This window comes from Danio rerio, chromosome 1 (assembly GCF_052040795.2).
Source record: "Danio rerio strain M-AB ecotype USA chromosome 1, GRCz13ab, whole genome shotgun sequence".
NCBI classification, from domain to species: domain Eukaryota; kingdom Metazoa; phylum Chordata; class Actinopteri; order Cypriniformes; family Danionidae; genus Danio; species Danio rerio.
Window position 1 is genome coordinate 13,206,043 of NC_141021.1, and position 18,694 is coordinate 13,224,736.

The 18,694-nt window shown below is 37.0% G+C and overlaps 1 protein-coding gene across 6 annotated transcripts in view; it reads right to left on the bottom strand.

The window, feature by feature from the left end:
* grk4 (G protein-coupled receptor kinase 4) overlaps positions 1-18,694 on the bottom strand; it is a 76,324-nt gene that overhangs the window by 34,109 nt on the left and 23,521 nt on the right. For 4 of the 6 annotated variants that reach the window (XR_015475799.1, XR_015475800.1, NM_001362619.2 and 1 more), the window contains exons 2-6: positions 15,697-15,792; positions 8,203-8,315; positions 7,658-7,735; positions 7,403-7,503; positions 2,344-2,436 (exon numbers count right to left, since the gene is read on the bottom strand). Coding sequence is in view for 4 of the 6 variants with exons in the window: in NM_001362619.2 (NP_001349548.1) it covers positions 2,344-2,436; positions 7,403-7,503; positions 7,658-7,735; positions 8,203-8,315; positions 15,697-15,792 (481 nt within the window). In the remaining 2 variants the exon portion in view is untranslated. Of the gene's footprint in view, positions 1-2,343; positions 2,437-3,995; positions 4,453-7,402; positions 7,504-7,657; positions 7,736-8,202; positions 8,316-15,696; positions 15,793-18,694 lie in introns of those variants that run through there. The other 2 variants (XM_087235997.1, XM_087235996.1) reach the window with 2 other exon arrangements.

Sequence of the window (18,694 nt, forward strand, 5' to 3'; positions counted from 1 at the left end):
CCAATCAGCGCGCTCTATTGTGCAACTTCATTAATATTCATTACTATCACCGTGTTTTCAGGACAGAGACGCCACGTTGTGTTGGCAAAACAAGCGTGAAGTGTTGCTTTTATAGTTTGCTGCGGTTAAGTTTCGTTTTCATTTTCTCTCTGTGAGAGCGCAGCTGGAGTCACGTGTGGATTAACAGTGTACGCGACGCTCGACAACAATAACTTACGTGTCTAAGGAGGATTATTGTTTACCTGAGAGCTGTTCTCATCTGCAAACGCTGAGATCTGGATTCGTTTGTAGTATTCTCTTCATAAAGACGCGGCTCTAGTTGCTGGTGATTGTCCTGTCTCTACAGATTTGGTAAGTGAGCGACCAGTGCTCTTTGTTTATTCAGTTTGTTCGTATCTAACAAACTATTGCACAGAGTGTAAACACATTAGCACCACAACCAAACTTTAACCTCGTGTAGGGTTTTTACCGCATTTAGTGACCGGAATAACACGCGCGGCTTTCTGACACTACCTGTCGTGTGCATCTAAGTTTCTGGGAAATGCGGAGGGTTTTTTTCTCTTATTCGCCGTGCGGTATAAAACATTGCATGAAAAATACACGCTTAGAGCAGTTCCTCGAATCAAATATCTCGTGTGTCGCGAGGGGCATGAATGAATTCCCTGAATGAAAGAGCCAAACTGCAGTTAAAGTCCACCATTTAATAATTTGGCAAATAATTCGACTAGATGTCCATGTAGGTTAAACACCATCACTTTCTCCTGTATGTGTGTGTGTATTTTGACTCTGAAACTCACGCGTGCCCAAATAGACACTCTCACACCATCCCACTTTTCTTCCTCCGACACTCCCCCTAAACAGAGCTGGACACGCCCACTTTTCTGACTTTTTCCAAAGTAGAGGTGTGAAAACACCCTGCTGAAAAGAGGGGGTTTCATGGCACTTTAATGCTGATGTTGACATCAGAAGTAATTCCTGCATGTGTTCTAAACCTTTAATCTCACATTTAAAAACAAACCACATTTTGTATTACCATGTGGTAGTATACAATATATAATAAAGAGAGTGAGAGAGAGAGAGTGTAACAAATATAAAATTATTTCGGTCAAATGGTGCAGAAATCACATCACATGGCCATGATATAGGTCAAAAAAGCATAGATTAACAGAAAATAGCCAAATGTGAACTTTTCTGTAACAACCTCACAAATCAACTTTATTAGGCTGTCAAAAAAAATATGCTTGGCAGCAGTGTTGAGAGAGAGAGAGTGAGAGAAATAGCACACAATGCCAAAGACGATTTGCACAAGGAAAAAACTAAACACTGTGTACAGATTAAATACAGGAAGCAAGCAAAGAAATCCCTTTTATTATCACTACAGCTATCAGTCAGTGGCCACTCTTCAGACAAAGCGAGAACACAAGTACAGTACTGAATTGTATAATAATATTGAATTGTTTTATATAATAATAAAGACATTGTATAATAATGAATTGTCTTGGTCCAGTGCTTCCACTGATTCTTATAACTGGGTTTATTTTTTTTCAGGGTCAGAACATCTACCTGGGTTGTTTTGCTTTGTACAGTATTTATGCAGACATTGGATATGAGTTACTTTTAAAAGAAAATTTATGCAGCTCACAAAAAAATAAAAAATAAAATCATATACAGTCCCAAAATCGACATTGGGTATATAGACCTGCAGTGTAAATGTGGCCAGTATTGTCTATACTACCCCAGCAGGCACAGGACGTCAACATGGCATCAGATTGACATTGTATCCTAACTTCGTGGGATTTTCGTATTTTAAAATGAAAATTAGGTTGATGTCAGAACCCAACATCAGGCTGATCAGTGTCCAACATCGGACAGATGTTGCATTTTGGTCACTTTCCAACGCAACCTAAAAATAACAAATATCATCGTCTACCATCGTGATGTTACAGCTTGACGTTGTGCAGATTTTATAACTATGACATCTATTAGATGTTGGATTTTGATTGCCATATCTGACGAATAAATGTCAGTATTTGACGTCAATATGACGTTGGTTTAAGATGTCGGCTCAATGTTGGAGTTTGGTCACTTTCCGACACAACCTAAAATCAACAACATATCAACGTCATTTCACGTCATTATTAGACGTCAAAATAACATTGTCCATAGACGCTGGCAACCTAAATCTAACCTAATATTAACATCTTATGATGTTGTTTGTCTGCTGGGACCTTACTGAGCCTTGATAATGCATAGCTTGCCATCAAAGGGACAAAAACAAAATGTGCATTTCCTTTTCATAAATTAATTTCCAATCACAATGACTGACGTAGATCAGCTACTCACCTCTCCAACCACTTCCACTGAAGAAAACGGGAAAAGTACATAGTCTCCTGATAAGCCGAGAATGGCGCTCCACTTAAATATTCACGAACTATCCTGAAAAATAAAGAAGAAATGCTTGAGAAAGGTGTGGAGGAATGATATGGTACTTTAGAGCACATGTACAAATAAACACCAAACATCATACCTAAGCATTGAACCTCAGTGGTGGGTGTGATTTTGCCAAGTTCAAAGCGATCATGGATTAACATCCATGTTTCCCCTTGAACATCATTTTTGTTTGAAAATGTAATCCATAGCTATTCCCTACCCCTAAACCCAACCATAACTGTAAATTATTCCCAAAATCAGAGGGGAATAATAGGTGGAACAACTATCCATGCAGAAACAATCATGTAAAGGTGCATTCACTTAACCGTGAGCCTAAACTTAACATAAATGGTAAACATATTCTTTAATTTTGATTGGCTGATTGGAATGTTGTTCCAGGATCAACAGAGATATTAATCCAGGAACATGTCCAACTTGGTGAAATCACACTTACCATACATCAGTACTGCCATGAGAGTGCTGCAAGTAATTCATTCAGGGATAGTTCACCCCAAAATGTTAATCTCTGTTATTATTTACTCAGCCTTGAACTTGTTCTAAACCTATTTGAGTTTCTTTCTTCTCTTGAACAAAAAATAATTCATTTAAAAAAATGCTGGATCCCATAGACTTCCATAGTCATTTCTTTTTCCTACAATAGAAGTCAATAGGCACCATCAACCAACATTTTATTATTCAACATATCTTTTATTGTGTTCACCAAAACAAAGAAACCCATAAAGGTTTAAAACCACACAAGGATGAGTAAATTCTTAAGTCATTTTCATAATGATGTTATTTCCTACAATGGAAGTTAATGGGTACCACAAACAAACATTTATCAACATATCTTTATTTGTGTTCAGCAGAAGAGAAACTAATAAAAGGTTAAAACCACACGAGGGAGGGTAAATTCTGAGGTAATGTCCATAGTAATGCTATTTCTTACAATGCAAGTCAATGGGTACCGCCAACCAACATTTTTCTAAATATGTTTTTTTAATTTCAGCAGAGGAGAGAAACCCATTAAGGTTTAAAACCACATGATGGAGGGTAAATTATGAGGTAATTTTCATAATGTTATTTCATACAATGGAATTCAATGGGTACCGCAAACCAACATTTTTCAAAATATCTTATTTTGTGTTGAGCAGTAGAGAGAAACTCATAAAGGTTAAAAACCAGATGAGGGAGAGTAAATTCAGTGGTAATTTTCATAATAATGTTATTTCTTACAATGTAAGTCAATAGGTTCCGCCAACCAACATTTATCAAAATATCTTCTTTTGTGTTCAGCAGAAGAGAAACTAATGAAGGGTTAAAACCACATGAGGGATGGTAAATTCTGAGGTAATTTTCATTTTTGGAGAGCTGTCCCTTTAAGAAGTTAAATCACAGTTGAAAATAGTCAATGAATGAATTAAAGAATAAATGAATGACTAATTCATTTCACTAAACTGAAAACAGCAATCAAATTAAAAGGTAAAAGTAAGTAATCTCAAGCAAGATTTTCTTTCAGAAAAATAGAAAGGGAGATGATCCGGATGCATCTCATGCCATCTCACCTTCTAATGTGACACACATACACATGCTTCAGCAAACAGCATGCCCACAGAGACTTGACAGGAAGGGTTAAAGTACTCCACCTCACCCCCTCTCAAACAGAAAGGAAGCTTAAACTAAACAGAACTAAAAGACCGACCGAGGCAAAACACAAACACACCGATCTCTGTTTAGATTCAAAGTCACGTGTTTACGTTTCTCAGCCAAACAGCGCAAGCTAACGGCTAACAGTCCACTCTATAACCATCAGTCTTCACACTAATACCAGTAAAAACACAAACTGAGATCCACCAATGTGTCACCGCAAAGTGAGCGTGTAGGATAAACTGTTGATTTCACTTCGGGTCTTGACAAGCCAAACATAAATGACTGTAACTAGCGCGTATTAGCATAGATTACTGAATAATCTCGATGACGGAAGCACCGCTGTGTGCTACAGTGTGTCTCTTGAGGTCAGATGATACACCTAAATTTAAGTTGTTATTCAGTAACCGGTTTTTAAGATAATGAACACAATATGGTCAAAGTATGTCTTAACTTTGGAGCAGTGTTGTGTAATAAGTAGTAAGCTGTGGCTGCTGCTGCGTGCTAGCAGTGCTTTTTAGAGCAGAGCCAAAAACAATTGAAGCTCAACATGTAAAGAACATCTATATGTCAAACAAGGTGTGAACTAAAATAAAACTGATGGTCTGAAATATGCACAGCCACTAAACCACAATTGGTTTTTAAATTAAATGAATTAATTTTTTTTTAAAGTGACAGTAAACTCTTTTAGGCTATAATCTAAAATTAATAATTAAAATCCTAAATATTAAAAAGAACAACAGGTATTTTGGTAACACTTTAGTTTAGGTCACAATTCATGGTATTAGCAAACCATTAACTAACACTACTAGCTTAATAAATGACTAATTAGGTGTTAATTAATAGTTAGTATGGTAGAAGTTTAGGTGTTGGGTTGGATTAGGAATGCAAAATAAAATCATACGTTTTAACTATTAAGGAACAGTTAATTTCTTAATAATCGTCAGATAATAAGTCAATAGTTAAAGGTGCAGTAGGTGATCTGCCTAAATGCTAGCCAGTTAGCATAATATCTGTCAAATACAACTCCTTCCCTGTCATCCAAAGCCACGGCTCCTGAAATCACGCAAACATGCAAATTAAAGATTGCAGAGACCCACTAGATCAGGGGTCACCAATGTCTGCCCTGGAGGGCCGATGTCCCTGCAGGGTTTAGCTCCGACTTGCTTCAACACACCTGCCTGGATGTTTTAAGTATACCTAGTAAGACCTTGATTAGCTTGTTCATGTGTATTTGATTTGGGTTGGAGCTAAAATCTTTAGGACGCCAGCTCTTCTGAAGCAATTTTGGTGACCCCTGCACTAGATCATGTCATTCGCCAGTTAGAAAACTTTATAGTTTTTTATAATACTATAATTCTGCAGGAAAAACTAGCACATCAAACTAGACTGACTTCCATCAGTCTCACAAATCAGTCTTACTCTCTCACACGCTTAGTCCTAAAGTGACTACTGTATGCTTAGTGGTTGGCTGGCGGGCTGCAGGAATTACACTTATTACTAAGCCATACTTACATGCTATTTCTGACTGAATATTCAGAGTAGCGGTAAACAATACAGGAAGTTGTTGTCATTTAAAAAAAATGAATCAATGTGAATATGAAACCAACTTCACCTTAATAAAGCAGGCTAGGCTAGCGCTATTTACTTATGTTTTGTTGTTAAACTATATAAAAATCTGCATTAATGAAGCTGTAAAAGGTCACTTATAACACTGAAATTAGTCACATCAATCATTCCCCGAAAGATTTCAGTGGCTGAACAACACTTCTGTGCATATAACCTACAATTATTTTATTCCCAACTCTAGAAACCAGCATCAGTAAGGATACTGTTGGACATCGCCACTAAGGCACAATCCCAATTCTACCCCTTAGCGCTTCCCCTTACCCAGTTCTCTTCTGCTTAAAGGCATATGGCTAAGGGGAAAGGGTAGATAGCCCTTCAAACAAAGATTTTTCAGGACCACACTCGAAACCATTGGGTAAGAAAATTTCCCAAAATGCACCATCTACAACGGCAGCATAGCTGCAGCCGGAAGTCAGGGGATCCAAAAATTTATATTTTTTTTCATTATCACAATTTTTTACAATAAACACGCACAAGTTTTACTATCCGCTTGTTAAGTGTGACGTCACGCGAAGCGGCTTCCGGGTCCAAGCGCTCTATTCAACTGAATGGGGGGACTCATGAAATGGTAATAAAAAACGTTTACAAAGCGACTTAAGGCTTTCGAAAATCACGATCGCAGTATATATGTCCATGCCTAATATCCGATGGCCAGAAAGTGATTAATTTTTTAATAAATTGTTACATTTTTTTTGGTATTTGTGATGCAGCAAGCCCAGAGATTGTTGTGTACACTATGATTTTATATAAAATTAACTTTAATGTGTGATAGGAATAAAACGCGATCATAAACGAATGATTTCTCCACTCAAATGAATGGCGGCTTGGACCCGGAAACAGTATTACTTACGTCACAAACACGTCACCACTTAACAAGCGGATATTCAAAACAGGGTTTGTGTTTTACCCTCACACTTTCATAAAAAACACAAAAAAATAAAAACTGCAAAATGTCACTATCTATTATCCATAATCATGACTCCTGTACAGCAGTCCCACAACATTCTGTCACTCAATGACACTTGAATACCCTGTAAGAAAAGTCTAGTGGCTGGGAATGAGCTTTTTACAGTGTCTGCTATAACTTTAATGTTGTTTTGGGTAGTTTACATAGATGAATATGGCCATGGTGTATATGCGCAGTATAGTTAAGATCTTATTGCCACATTAGATCGTAATAATAACATAATATATGCCAAATACCAAAAAATAACACAACTAGAATAACTACAGCAGTCGCGATTGTCTGATTTCATATGAAGCAAGAGATTGCGATGACATATGATGCCGTGTGCAGGTGCTGTAGTGCTGTCCCAATTCTTAGGGGTACATTTTGAAGCCCTTCCCTTTCACATTTGTTTTTAAGGCGAAGGGGAAGGGGTAGGGGTAGGGTACTAAAAAATAGAATTGGGATTGGGCCTAAGAAACAGTCTTGTAAATGTGGTTCCCTTTCGCTCCAGGGTTTGATTGGTTTGCATGTAAACCAGTAAAACAGGTTATTTCAATTCTCATTTTTGTAATTTTTCAGTTTATTGGTATGCATGTAAATATGCTCAATGAAACTCGAGAGGACGCCCTGGAGTTTTCTCCTCAAAGTTGTTCCACTGGTGCTGCTTGACTACAAAATAGATTTTTTTAAACCACAGTATAACATTGCTGCCGAGCGAACAGACTTGTTTTAAAATAACTTTATTACCTGGTACACTCCTGGAACAGCTCTTTACATGGACTCTGTTCCAGTTTCTGCCTGCATTCCCCGACCACATCCTGAGCCATCTCTGGTAGATGAGCGGCTGACTGCATGAGGACGGCACAATGGGAAAGAGGGAGAGAAAACAGGAAGAGGGGTTGATAGGATGTAATTGACAAAAAAGGCTAAAGTTCAACCACTAATTCAGCAATTCTTTCAATGAATAGGAGAACAGGTGCAAAGAAATGAATAAATATTTACCCCGTTATTAAAATATGTGTCTAAAATATTTAAACCGGCGTCTCTCCTCTTCTCATCCGGAGCCACCTGATACATTGCCTAAACACACACACACAAAGAAATAATGCTTAAATTACAGATAATAACAAAAAATATGATGCAAATTAGGGTCAACAAAATTCCTGTTGTAGTCGAGTGAAATTATATCTTTGTCTCATTAATTTATTCTTATTTTCCCACTCCATTTATAAAGTTTGACTAAGTAAAGGTACCATAAAATTTAAATAAAGTTTTTAAGATATCTATAAGCTAGTTTGCTCCAAAACATTGACAAAATTTGTGTTTAGGAGATATAAAACTGATATAAACATGTAAGGATTGTTGTCAGTTTCGCCGAAATGGATCAATGGCCACCTCATACTTAGATATGCTCCACCCCCTTCAAGACGCTTCTCATCAACAATACTGATACTAACATCTAAAAACTTTATTTTAATTTCATGGGACCTTTAAAGGCAACATCTGAAAAGTGTGCATATGTGAATGTTTGTGCCGAGATTTCTTACCACAGAATCCAGGAACTCTATACAGCGCCGTAATTTGGGCTGAGTGTCACAGAATTGACGAAACAACTGACGCCCAATTGGCTGCTTTTCACAAAGGCTTGTATAATCCCTCTCTGAAAATGATAAAAAAGCAGAGAAACAAGAGTGTGAGAAAAAAAAAAGGTTAACGGTCACATGTTTTTTTTTCTTATCTATAATCTTTAAACGGTCGTATTATTAAATATTAAATTGACCTTTTGGAATGAAACGTTTCAGTGTGCCAAGAAAACAGACTGAAACTTTCACAAATCAAACATTCCCTCAGAGTGCAATAAGACCATTTATTGAAACCAGAATTAGAAAGAGTGCAGGCATTAAGACTTAAGGAATTGTCCTCTTTTCACGCTTTGAATTCAAGCATTTGTTAAAACCACAAAGAACCATAAAGAAACAAACTTAACAGGTTTAGTGAGGAAAAGGACTATCATCCCATAAAGCCAATGATAATAAATATCACTATTTATTTTTTCTCAAGTGGTTCCACTGTTGATTGATTAATTCAATTATTCATTCATTCATTTTTACGCCAAGCCAAATTCATAAAAAATGCTGTCCTTACACCAGGGGTGGGCAAACCGGTCCTGGAGGGCCGGTGTCCTGCATAGTTTAGCTCCAACACTAATCAAACACACCTGAACATTCAAATCAGTGTCTTTAAGATCACTAGAAATCTATAAGCAGGTGTGTTTGATTAGAGTTAGATCTAAACTGTGCAGGATACCGGCCCTCCAGGATCGAGTTTGCCCACACCTGCCTTAGACCCTGGCTAGGCATTGAATTTTGGACACCTGACGTCATGACCTAAATCTAATCTGTTTATTTTATCTCTGCCATGATGAGAGTAAATAATATTTGATTAGATATTTTTCAATACACTTCTTTACAGCATAAAGGGACATTTAAACACTTAACTGGGTTAATTAGGTTAACTAGGCAGGTTAGGGCAATTAGACAAGTTATTCTATAACAATGGTTTGTTCTGTAGACTATCGAAAAAAAAAAGCCTAAGGGGCTAATAATTTTGACGTTAAAATGTTTTTTAAAACTGCTTTTACTGTAGCTGAAATAAAACAAATAAGACTTTCTCCAGAAGAAAAAAAAATTATCAGACATACTGTCGAAATTTCCATGTTCTGTTAAACATCATTTGGGAAAAATTTTAAAAAGAAAAAAATTCAAAGGGGGGATAATAATTCTGACTAGAGCTATAGATTATATTAAGGTTTTAAGCTCTTTTTAACTAAAAACCAAAGACTCTAGAATACACAAGACATATCACTAGTATAGTTTTGAATGGGGAAAAGTGTAACGGTCAATATGGCGATTGAAGACCCGCCTACAAGTACAGTAGCCAATCATGAATTGCTATAGACTCACGATTCTTCGGGGGAGAGGTTCAGATCAGACGAGTACCTTTACGACACTTTATGTGATCAAAAAACACACTGGAACCTCAGTGAATACTTGCTTTACAGACATGAGAAACATTTCCACGTGTGTGTACGGTCAGTGGGGTGGGGGTTGGGGGGTTTGGTTGGGTTCAATTTCAATATAAGTGTATGTGACAAATAAAGGCCTGATTTTGATAAAGCTTGAAATCTGTGCTTTTAATTTAATCAAGTGCACTTGAAAACAAAAGTTTTCTGGTTTTGTAATCTGTATAAAATGAACGTGAGGTACAGTCCGGCCTGTCAAACGCAGTAACGCACATCACATGACAGCAGCAACTACTCAAATGCCCACAAACTTGTAAACAAAAAGTCGCTGTCATTTCTGGAGGAGACTCGCCATCAAGACCAAGTAGTGAATTATTTCAGAAGAGCAGCGCGACCGGAGCATTTTAATCCAGAGGATGATAATGTGTAGAACGGCCATAAATGAGATTGGTGTCGTGATTGCTTTCCTTTCGAGTGTATTCGCTTGAGCAACCTGAAAATATGCCAATTTTATTTGAACACTTAGAAATGAAACTAAATAGACAGCTATTGTTTAATTGTATTGGTGGTTCCAAATATGTGATGTAATCGTAAGCTTGGCAAACAGTTTTGGAGACTATGATGTTTCCCGATTCAGACAGAATGCCCCAGCATACTTCCCAAGAGGTGTTTCAAAGACGACCACCGAGTGAAATGACTTGCCTCAAAGAGACTTTGTTAAAACTCTAAAACTGTATTTGGGTTAACACTGTTAACAGTCTCTTCAAAAGAATGCACTGAATAAAATAAATTCCTCACTGAATTAAATCCAACACAATCAAATAAAACATGCTTCATAGTTGAAGTGGAGCATAACATTGAGTATGTTTACATGGACACCAAAATTTGATTTTAATACACATTCAATATCTCATTTGTCACGGGGGGCATGCATGAAATGTTCCTGAATGAAAGTGACAGCGACAAACTGCAGTTAAAGTCAACAAATTAAAAATGAAACACTCACAATTACACAAAACTCCAGAGGAAATGTGGATAGCGTGGTGACACAATGATATTAATCGAATGATGTGATGTAACATGTCAAACAGGATCATGAAAGAAACTTTTAAAAAGGAACTCATGTAAACACCTTAATCATAATATTGTCCTATTCAGATTAAGGCAAATCATTTGATTACTGATGTCCATGTGAATGTAGTCAATCGGAGGATTTTGGTTTTACTGTTGAACACAAAACAAGTCATTCTGAAAAAAAAGCTAAAAACCAGTAATCATTGCCTTTCATAGTAGGAAATAATAATAATGTAGAAGTCAATGTTTACAGGTTTCCAGCTTTCTTCAAAATATGTTCAACAAGTCAAAGCATTTTGGAACAAGTGAAGGGTAAAAAAATGATGACAGAATATTTTTTTTGGTTGAGCTACCACTTTAATGTTATATACATAGAAACATTATATTTATGTTTACTGCAAAATATGCATATATAAACAAGTAGTTTGAGTCCATAGGGAGTTCAGACTGACAGTTGCGTCATTGGGAAGTGCTCAGTCTTACAGAGTTAGTCTTGCGTGTCCAGATCTTCAAACTGACGCCAGAAGGTCTGGATTCAATCACAGTTTTCATTGGCCAAGGGCCACCGAGTAAAGCAACCAATCACAGCTCATTTTGTTCATTTGTTTAGTTATTTTTTTAGCACTTTTTGAATGAACTTAATCATTTTTTGCCCTCTCATCTTGATTTTTTTATTTAGTTTCTCACACTGACACCATAGTGTGCAAAAAATGTATTATATCAGCAAGTCAGTAAAGAATAGCCACTTTTTGTTTACCCACATTCTTCAAAGTGTCTTCTTTTGTGTTCAGTAGGAGAAAAATAACCTGTGCAGGTGTGGAACAACTTATGTTTGAGTTAATTATTATTATTTTTATTTTTAACAAGACAAAATTGTGTCAAAACTATAACTGCCTTTGATTACATTTATCATTATAAGAAAAGATTCATATAAAATGCCTATTTTAAAGATGCCAAAAAATGCATCGAGGTTATGTGAATTGAAAATTCTCCAGAAACGGTTTCATAGAAATGACCCCGAGTACTAAAAGTTCCATTTTGACCATATTTGAAATGGTCATGAATATTAATGAGCTCTGCTCTGACGCTCAGCAGCTTGTCAGTCCCAGTGCACTCTCTCACACACAAAGCCTAATGTGCTCTGAAATAAACATGCAAAGTAGTCAAACTTTATTTGTCAAAAAAATATAATGGCATCGCAATTCAGCATCTGTCCACGTCACTTAGCAATGTATAGAAAACTATGGCTGTTTCTCAATTTCACTAACGCAGAGAACGGACTCTTGTTCTTGTGTAGACCAGTCTTGCTAAGTTACCTCTGAAGATCACGAAAACAGAGAACGAGTCCTGTGAGAAATTTGATGCTGCGTTCCTCCCTGGTTCTTCCTGATGGTCACATGACCTTCACATGTTTTTAATTGAAAATTATTTCAATTATTTAAAAAATATTTAGCGTTTTCCCCCTATGCATAAAGACATTATAAATATACGTTGCACAATAAAAATGAAACAGATTTTAATACAAATTTCCAGCAAATATTAAGAGTTCTTGTAAAGATAAAGATGCCTTTATTAAGATTTTCATGTTAATGTTTACTTTCACCGTCTCATTTAGGGAAACTCCTGAGATAAATAAGTTATATTTCTGAGCGTTAATATTAAACAGGTATAGAATGCTGTGCTTCTGACCTCCTTTATTCAGCCACAATGACTTCTGGGATTTCTCGAGTGAGTTTTGCACTTAAGTCTGTATCTATGCGTCCTTGATTTCAAGAACACATCCGCAAACTTTCATGTGTCCTCTGTTCTCCGGTCTTGAGTTTTGGAACTGAAATTTGGCAGTTGATGCTGATGTTATGTGAGAACATGAGGACGCGAGAAAGAATATTGAGAAACAGCCAATGGCTGCTTCCGAAACCGCATGCTTCCATACTATATAGTACGCTAAAATCAGTATGCGAGCCGAGTAGTATGTCCGAATTCATAGAATTCGAAAATCAGTATGCGAGAAGTACCCTGATGACTTACTACTTCCGGCGAGATTCTGGAGTGCGCATCCCATGCACGCTGCGCTATCCCATGATGCCCCACGAGCGAATTCATGAATGGGAGTGAAGCGACGCAAATGACGCAGGTAGGTCGCGTGACCATGACAAAATGGCGGATGTAGTACGTCCGAATTCCTTTCATACTTTTCACATTCATACTGTATAGAACGTACTTTTCTACCAGCCGAGTAGTACGTCTACATTCAAATGCAGTACCTACTGAGTAGTAAGCGGTTTCGGACGCAGCCAACGTAAAAATGTGGCACAGTGCAGCAAGCTTTAGTCTCCCTGCTTTTCCTGTTTTCAAAATAAGAGTCCCACTTACAGTAAGTTAAATATAAGCTTCAAAAAACCTAAAAACACGGCAGAAAAAAAGCTACCATTGCTCTGATCTCACTGGAAAACATTGCGGCCAATCAAACTCAGCATGACGTTTGCATATTAATGATCCAATGTGCAACATAACAGTCCATTTTTGGATTTTACACTTACGAAATAATATGAGAATTAGGAAACAATGGTGTTTGATACTAACAGTATATCCTCTCCATGTACTGAACTCTTATTTTTCAGCTATGCCTAGGTATATCCAGTTTTTCATTTAAAGTAAGATGCCATTATTTGTGTAAATGTAGACACTTTTGTCGTCAATGGGTTATAGCCAAACTTTATATCTGACGCTCTAATTTGGAAATAAATCACCAGACACAAAATTGTAGCACATTTGTGGAATGTGCCAGAGACAGTGGAAAATTCCGACAAATTCTAACATAATTGTGGACCTAAGGGGAGAGATTAAGTGCTGTAAATATTTGATTTGACCCTTTGATGAAGCGTTTCCTTAATATGCGCCATAAAAAAGTGCAGAACTCAGCATGCAGTGCCAACAGTAAATCACAGCGATGGTGATCAGAGAGCTGAAGCTGAGCTCTGGTGCTGCAAAACTACAGGCCTGATGCCTTCTGGGCCAAGAGGAAACAGAGGACTTCCTCACAGAGCCAAGGTCTACAGCTGCCTGACACAAACACACATACACACCTGCCCACACAACCAGCATAAATTTATAACTGGCAGCTACATTCTAAACAATATAAACCCTTTAATGAGGAGTACACTAGTAAGCATGCTTTGTTTAGAGGCTCACACAATAAACCAATCCTTTTAAGGAACTAAATGAAAACAAACATTTGAATAGGTGCTCCTTTAATTTGCAATGGGTGCAACCAGTGCAAAACAATATATTTTAAATGATCAGTTATCATTTTAATATTGAATAAAATTATTTTTTTGTAATTTTATTATTTCTTACTTTATAACAACACATTTAAAAAATAAATATACATACAAGAGTTCTGTCTGGTTCTCAAATCTGATTGGCTGATAGAAGAGCAATATTCCCGTAATATCAGAACTTGTACAGCCTTCTACTCTTGTGTATTACTCCGCTAACATGTAATACATTGAATATTATTATCTATATTTTAATTTAGATTATTTTTTAAATATATTTATTAAAATTTAATTAAGAAGACAGCTTTTCTGAAACATCTAATGCCTAGTTCAGACTGCGCGATTTTAGCCCTGATTTTGGCTCGCCGACAGGTTTTGAGAAATCGCCAACAAATGCCTGAAATCACAGGCAAATCGCTGCTCGTGCACGTGAGTGACAATCACACAGTATGAACTATCAAAGACGCAATCTGAGAGAATCGTCAATGAGTCGCCAATGCCTGTGAGATATTTGGCGTGCTAAATATCTGGAGCTGTCGGCGATTCAAATCATGCCGTGTGAATTGAGTTTTTAACTGAAAATAACATCGGCGATCGCCTACAGCCAATGAGAGAGCAGCTTTCACTTGTGAGTGTGTGTGTGTGTGTGTGTGTGTGTATACCTGCTGCAGGCCAGCGGGAGGCTGGGGGAGAAGTTAAAAGCGCTCATTTTCGGTTTATTTGGACCCACGAAATGGAGGAAAAACTAGTGGAGGTTTGACAGAACTCAGAAGCAACCGTGTCTGTTTGACATTTCATACAGAAATAAATTACTTTATTATCAACGTTGAGGAGAAATGGCTAATTCCCTTTAAACCCAGGTGAGCAAATATGTACATTTTCTACCCCATTAAAGGCTTCTTTCTCATTATGTAGTTAATAACAAAAGATATATACGTGTTTTTGGCTGTGAGACGTAGTTTGGACGAACTTGTCGGTGATTCTTCCTATAGTAAAGTCATGCAATGTGAAAGTCCCTGTTGCCTATCCATCTTGCAGTGTAAACAAAGCAGCAACGAAACGCTAGCCCAGATAGCCATGCAGTGTGAAAACATCTGTGACACGACTACTTTGAAAATCATGCAGTCTGAACTCGGCATAAGTCACCAAACATGCCTTTCCCACAATATTAAAATTTAGTTCTGCGTGTCAGCCAGACAGAAGATGCTTGAATGACATCAAATAGCAGTAATGACAAAAGATTTAACTTGCAAACTTTCATTTAAGCCACTGAAAAAAAAAAAAACCTTGAGTGACCAAAGGGCATCCAGACTGCACCTGGTGCTTGCACGACTAGAACAGTTTGTCTGTATACAAATTCTAACAAAACAGTATTTATAAATATCTTGCAACCGGAGCTGTTTAGCGCAAAACATGAAATGCATTGAAAAAGTAATGCAATTAATCATGCCCTCTGACCCGTGTCTAAATTCTGTTTACAGACCATGTTTTGCTAGTCCATGCAAAATGCCTGTAGGCCCATGACAGGTTTATGTTTGACGAAACAACCAATATTTTGACCCCTAAAACCTTCCGTAATGAATGTTTGGTTTTGTGATTAATCTCATTAGTCAAGAGCAATAAATAAAACACACATTCCGGCGGTCTCTTTCATTCATGCTTCTCACCAATTGTGCGTCTCAGTTCCTCACACTGACTGATATGAGGCAATTTCAGCATCTCCTTCCATTTCTTGCTCCGTCCATTACGCTTCCCTCCGCCTCCTACAACAGAGATTGAAAATGAAGGTGAACTCAATGCAAATGGCAATACCATCCAACTCTCACACTCAGGCTGAATGCTATTGTGAGTCTAAATCCATGGTTAAAACACATAAAATGCAGAGTTTTTATTATTCTACACAATTCACACAACTATTTGCATGTTCTTTTGGTAAAAAGAAGAAAAATATGTATTGATATACAGGGGTTAGACCAGGGATGGGCAAACTTGATCCTCGAGGGCCTGTGTCCCAGCATAGTTTTGTTCCAACACCAGTCAAACACACCTGAACAAACTAATCAGTGTCTTCAAGATCACTAGAAATCTATAAGCAGGTGTGTTTGATTAGAGTTGGAGCTAAACTGTGCAGGACACCGGCCCTCCAGGACCGAGTTTGCCCACCCTTGGTTTAGACAGTGAAAGTGAAACACCTGGTTTTAGACCACAGTAATTCATTAGTGTGGTGTAGGTTCTCCTTGTGGCCATTACAACATCAATTTGTCTTGGGAATAACAGATACAGGTCCTGCACAGTGGCCAGGGGGATTTAAAACCATTGCAGAATAGTGGCCAGGTCACTACGCGATGCTGGTGGAGTAAAACTTTTCCTGACTCTGTCCTTCAAACTCTCCCAATGCGGTTCAATAATATTTATATCTGGTGACTGTGCAGCCCATGGGAGATGATCAACTTCGCTTTCATGTTCATCAAGGCATTCTGTCTCCAGTCTTGGTGTGTGTATTGATGCATTAGCATTCTGATACACAGCACTGCCTTAAGGATAGAATGTTTTAAGCATTGGGTGCACATGGTCCTCCAGAATGGTTCAGTAGTCCTTGGCAGTGATGCGCCCATCTAAGTATTGCCATGATATTGCAGCCCAAACCATCACTAATCAACCCTTATGTTTTACTCTGGGCATGCAACAGTCTGGGTGGAACGCTTCTTTGGGGCTGTTCCACACAGTAACTCTACCGGATGTGTGAAAGACAGTGAAGGTGAACTCATCACGAAACAACGCATTTTTCACATTGTCCACAGCTTGTTCATCTTTCTTTGTGGTATCTTGACATTATATATACAGAGGTTTTTGAAACAACATAAGACTTGTTGTCTTGGTCACAGATGAGCCAGAGAAAACACATCAACAATTTGTCCTCTTTTGAAGTAAATAGCGCTATTCCGCCTAACCTGCTTTGAGCTGAAGTTGCTTTTATATTCAAATTGGTTGAACAATGACAGCCCACCTATATTGTTTACCGCTACTCTGAATATTTCCTCTGAAATAGCATGTAAGTATGGCTTTGTAATAAATGTAATTCCTGCACGCCGCCGGCCAAACACTAACCAACTGGTGAATGACATGAACTAGTGGGTTGTCTGCTGTTGTTGCGCATTGCACGCATTCGCGATGTCAGGAGGCATGGCTTTGAATCACAGTCCCTTCCCGCATTTTGGCAGATCACCTACTGCACCTTTAAAGGGGCTAATAATTTTGACCATAAAATGGTGTTTGAAAAATTAAAAACTGCTTTTATTCAAGCTGAAATAAAACAAATAAGACTTTCTCCAGAAGAAAAAATATTATCAGACATAATGTGAAAATTTCTTTGTTGTGTTAAACATCATTTGGGAAAGACCCACCCCCCACTGACAAAGGTCCAGAATTTGTCCCAAACATCAGCTCATTTGTCCTACTTTGACTCCTTTTCCATCATAAATTGTAAAAATAACGCACCACTTCAGCTAATCGATTTTGTCCAGTGCAAACAATTATTTTTCAGACAACATCTGTGCAAGAAAACATACAATCTGACAAAAGTTGTCAACTTTTAATACTGACCAATTGAATGGTTGTTAAATAGAGAAAACATTTTACTAGTAAATAATACTGTAAATCTTGAACTTTATACAACAAAAAATTATCAAAAAAAAGATGTGGAGCACCATATTCGCGGCAGCCCATATTAAAGTTGATTTTATTACTAATCAGGCTACAGTTATCCATGACTTTTCAATTTAACATTTTTACAAGAGAAAAATCTAGAATATTTGTGATTGTTAAGCTCTACATTATTATTTTTCATTTATTTGTTTTATTTTTTTATTCAAAGGCCAAATTCTAACTGAGCAAAGTTGATTGTGCTGGCCAGATTGCTATTTGCCTAATAAATGAATATAATACACAGTTTTTAATTAAAAACATTTGAACGAATCCTATTTTTTTTTTCTAAATGATAAATAATGTTATAAATAAGTGTTTTAAAGTATGTTTTTTTTTTTTCCAAAATCTTTGAGGAAATGTTTTGGTACATCAAAAAGTGTGGTTATGATGACCATCTGACAAGCTATTTAAACAAAAAAGTGCTTAAAATTGCATTAAAATGCAGCATTTAAACTTCATAATCAAATAGAAAATGACACGAATAACTGCAAAAAGGTAAAAAAAAAAATTTGAGAAAAAAGATCTCAAGATCTCCCAAAACAGTAAACAGGAAAACTTTAAAAATGAATTAAATTAGTCATAAGATTTAAAATGTTTAAACTTTAAATAAATAAGCCCTTTTAATACAGTGATCCACCATAACACTGGCACAATTAAAAACAGATGCACAAGATCTGACAGGAGAACGAGAGAGAAAAAAGAAACATATGGACAGCATAAAACACTATACAGGTCAGTTGACTATAAAAGTGATTTTCCCCCCTCAAAAAATTCTTCTTTCAGTCTCCACTCTCTTTCAGTTATTTTCTCTGATCTACTTCAAACCTTGTTACACACATCTGGTAGTCAATGCTATCCTAAATGCATTGGGTAAAGCATGAACCTGTAAGATCATTTAGATAATCAGAAATTCACTCTTAAATTGCATACAAGAATATAATCAAAAGTTTGTCTTCTTGA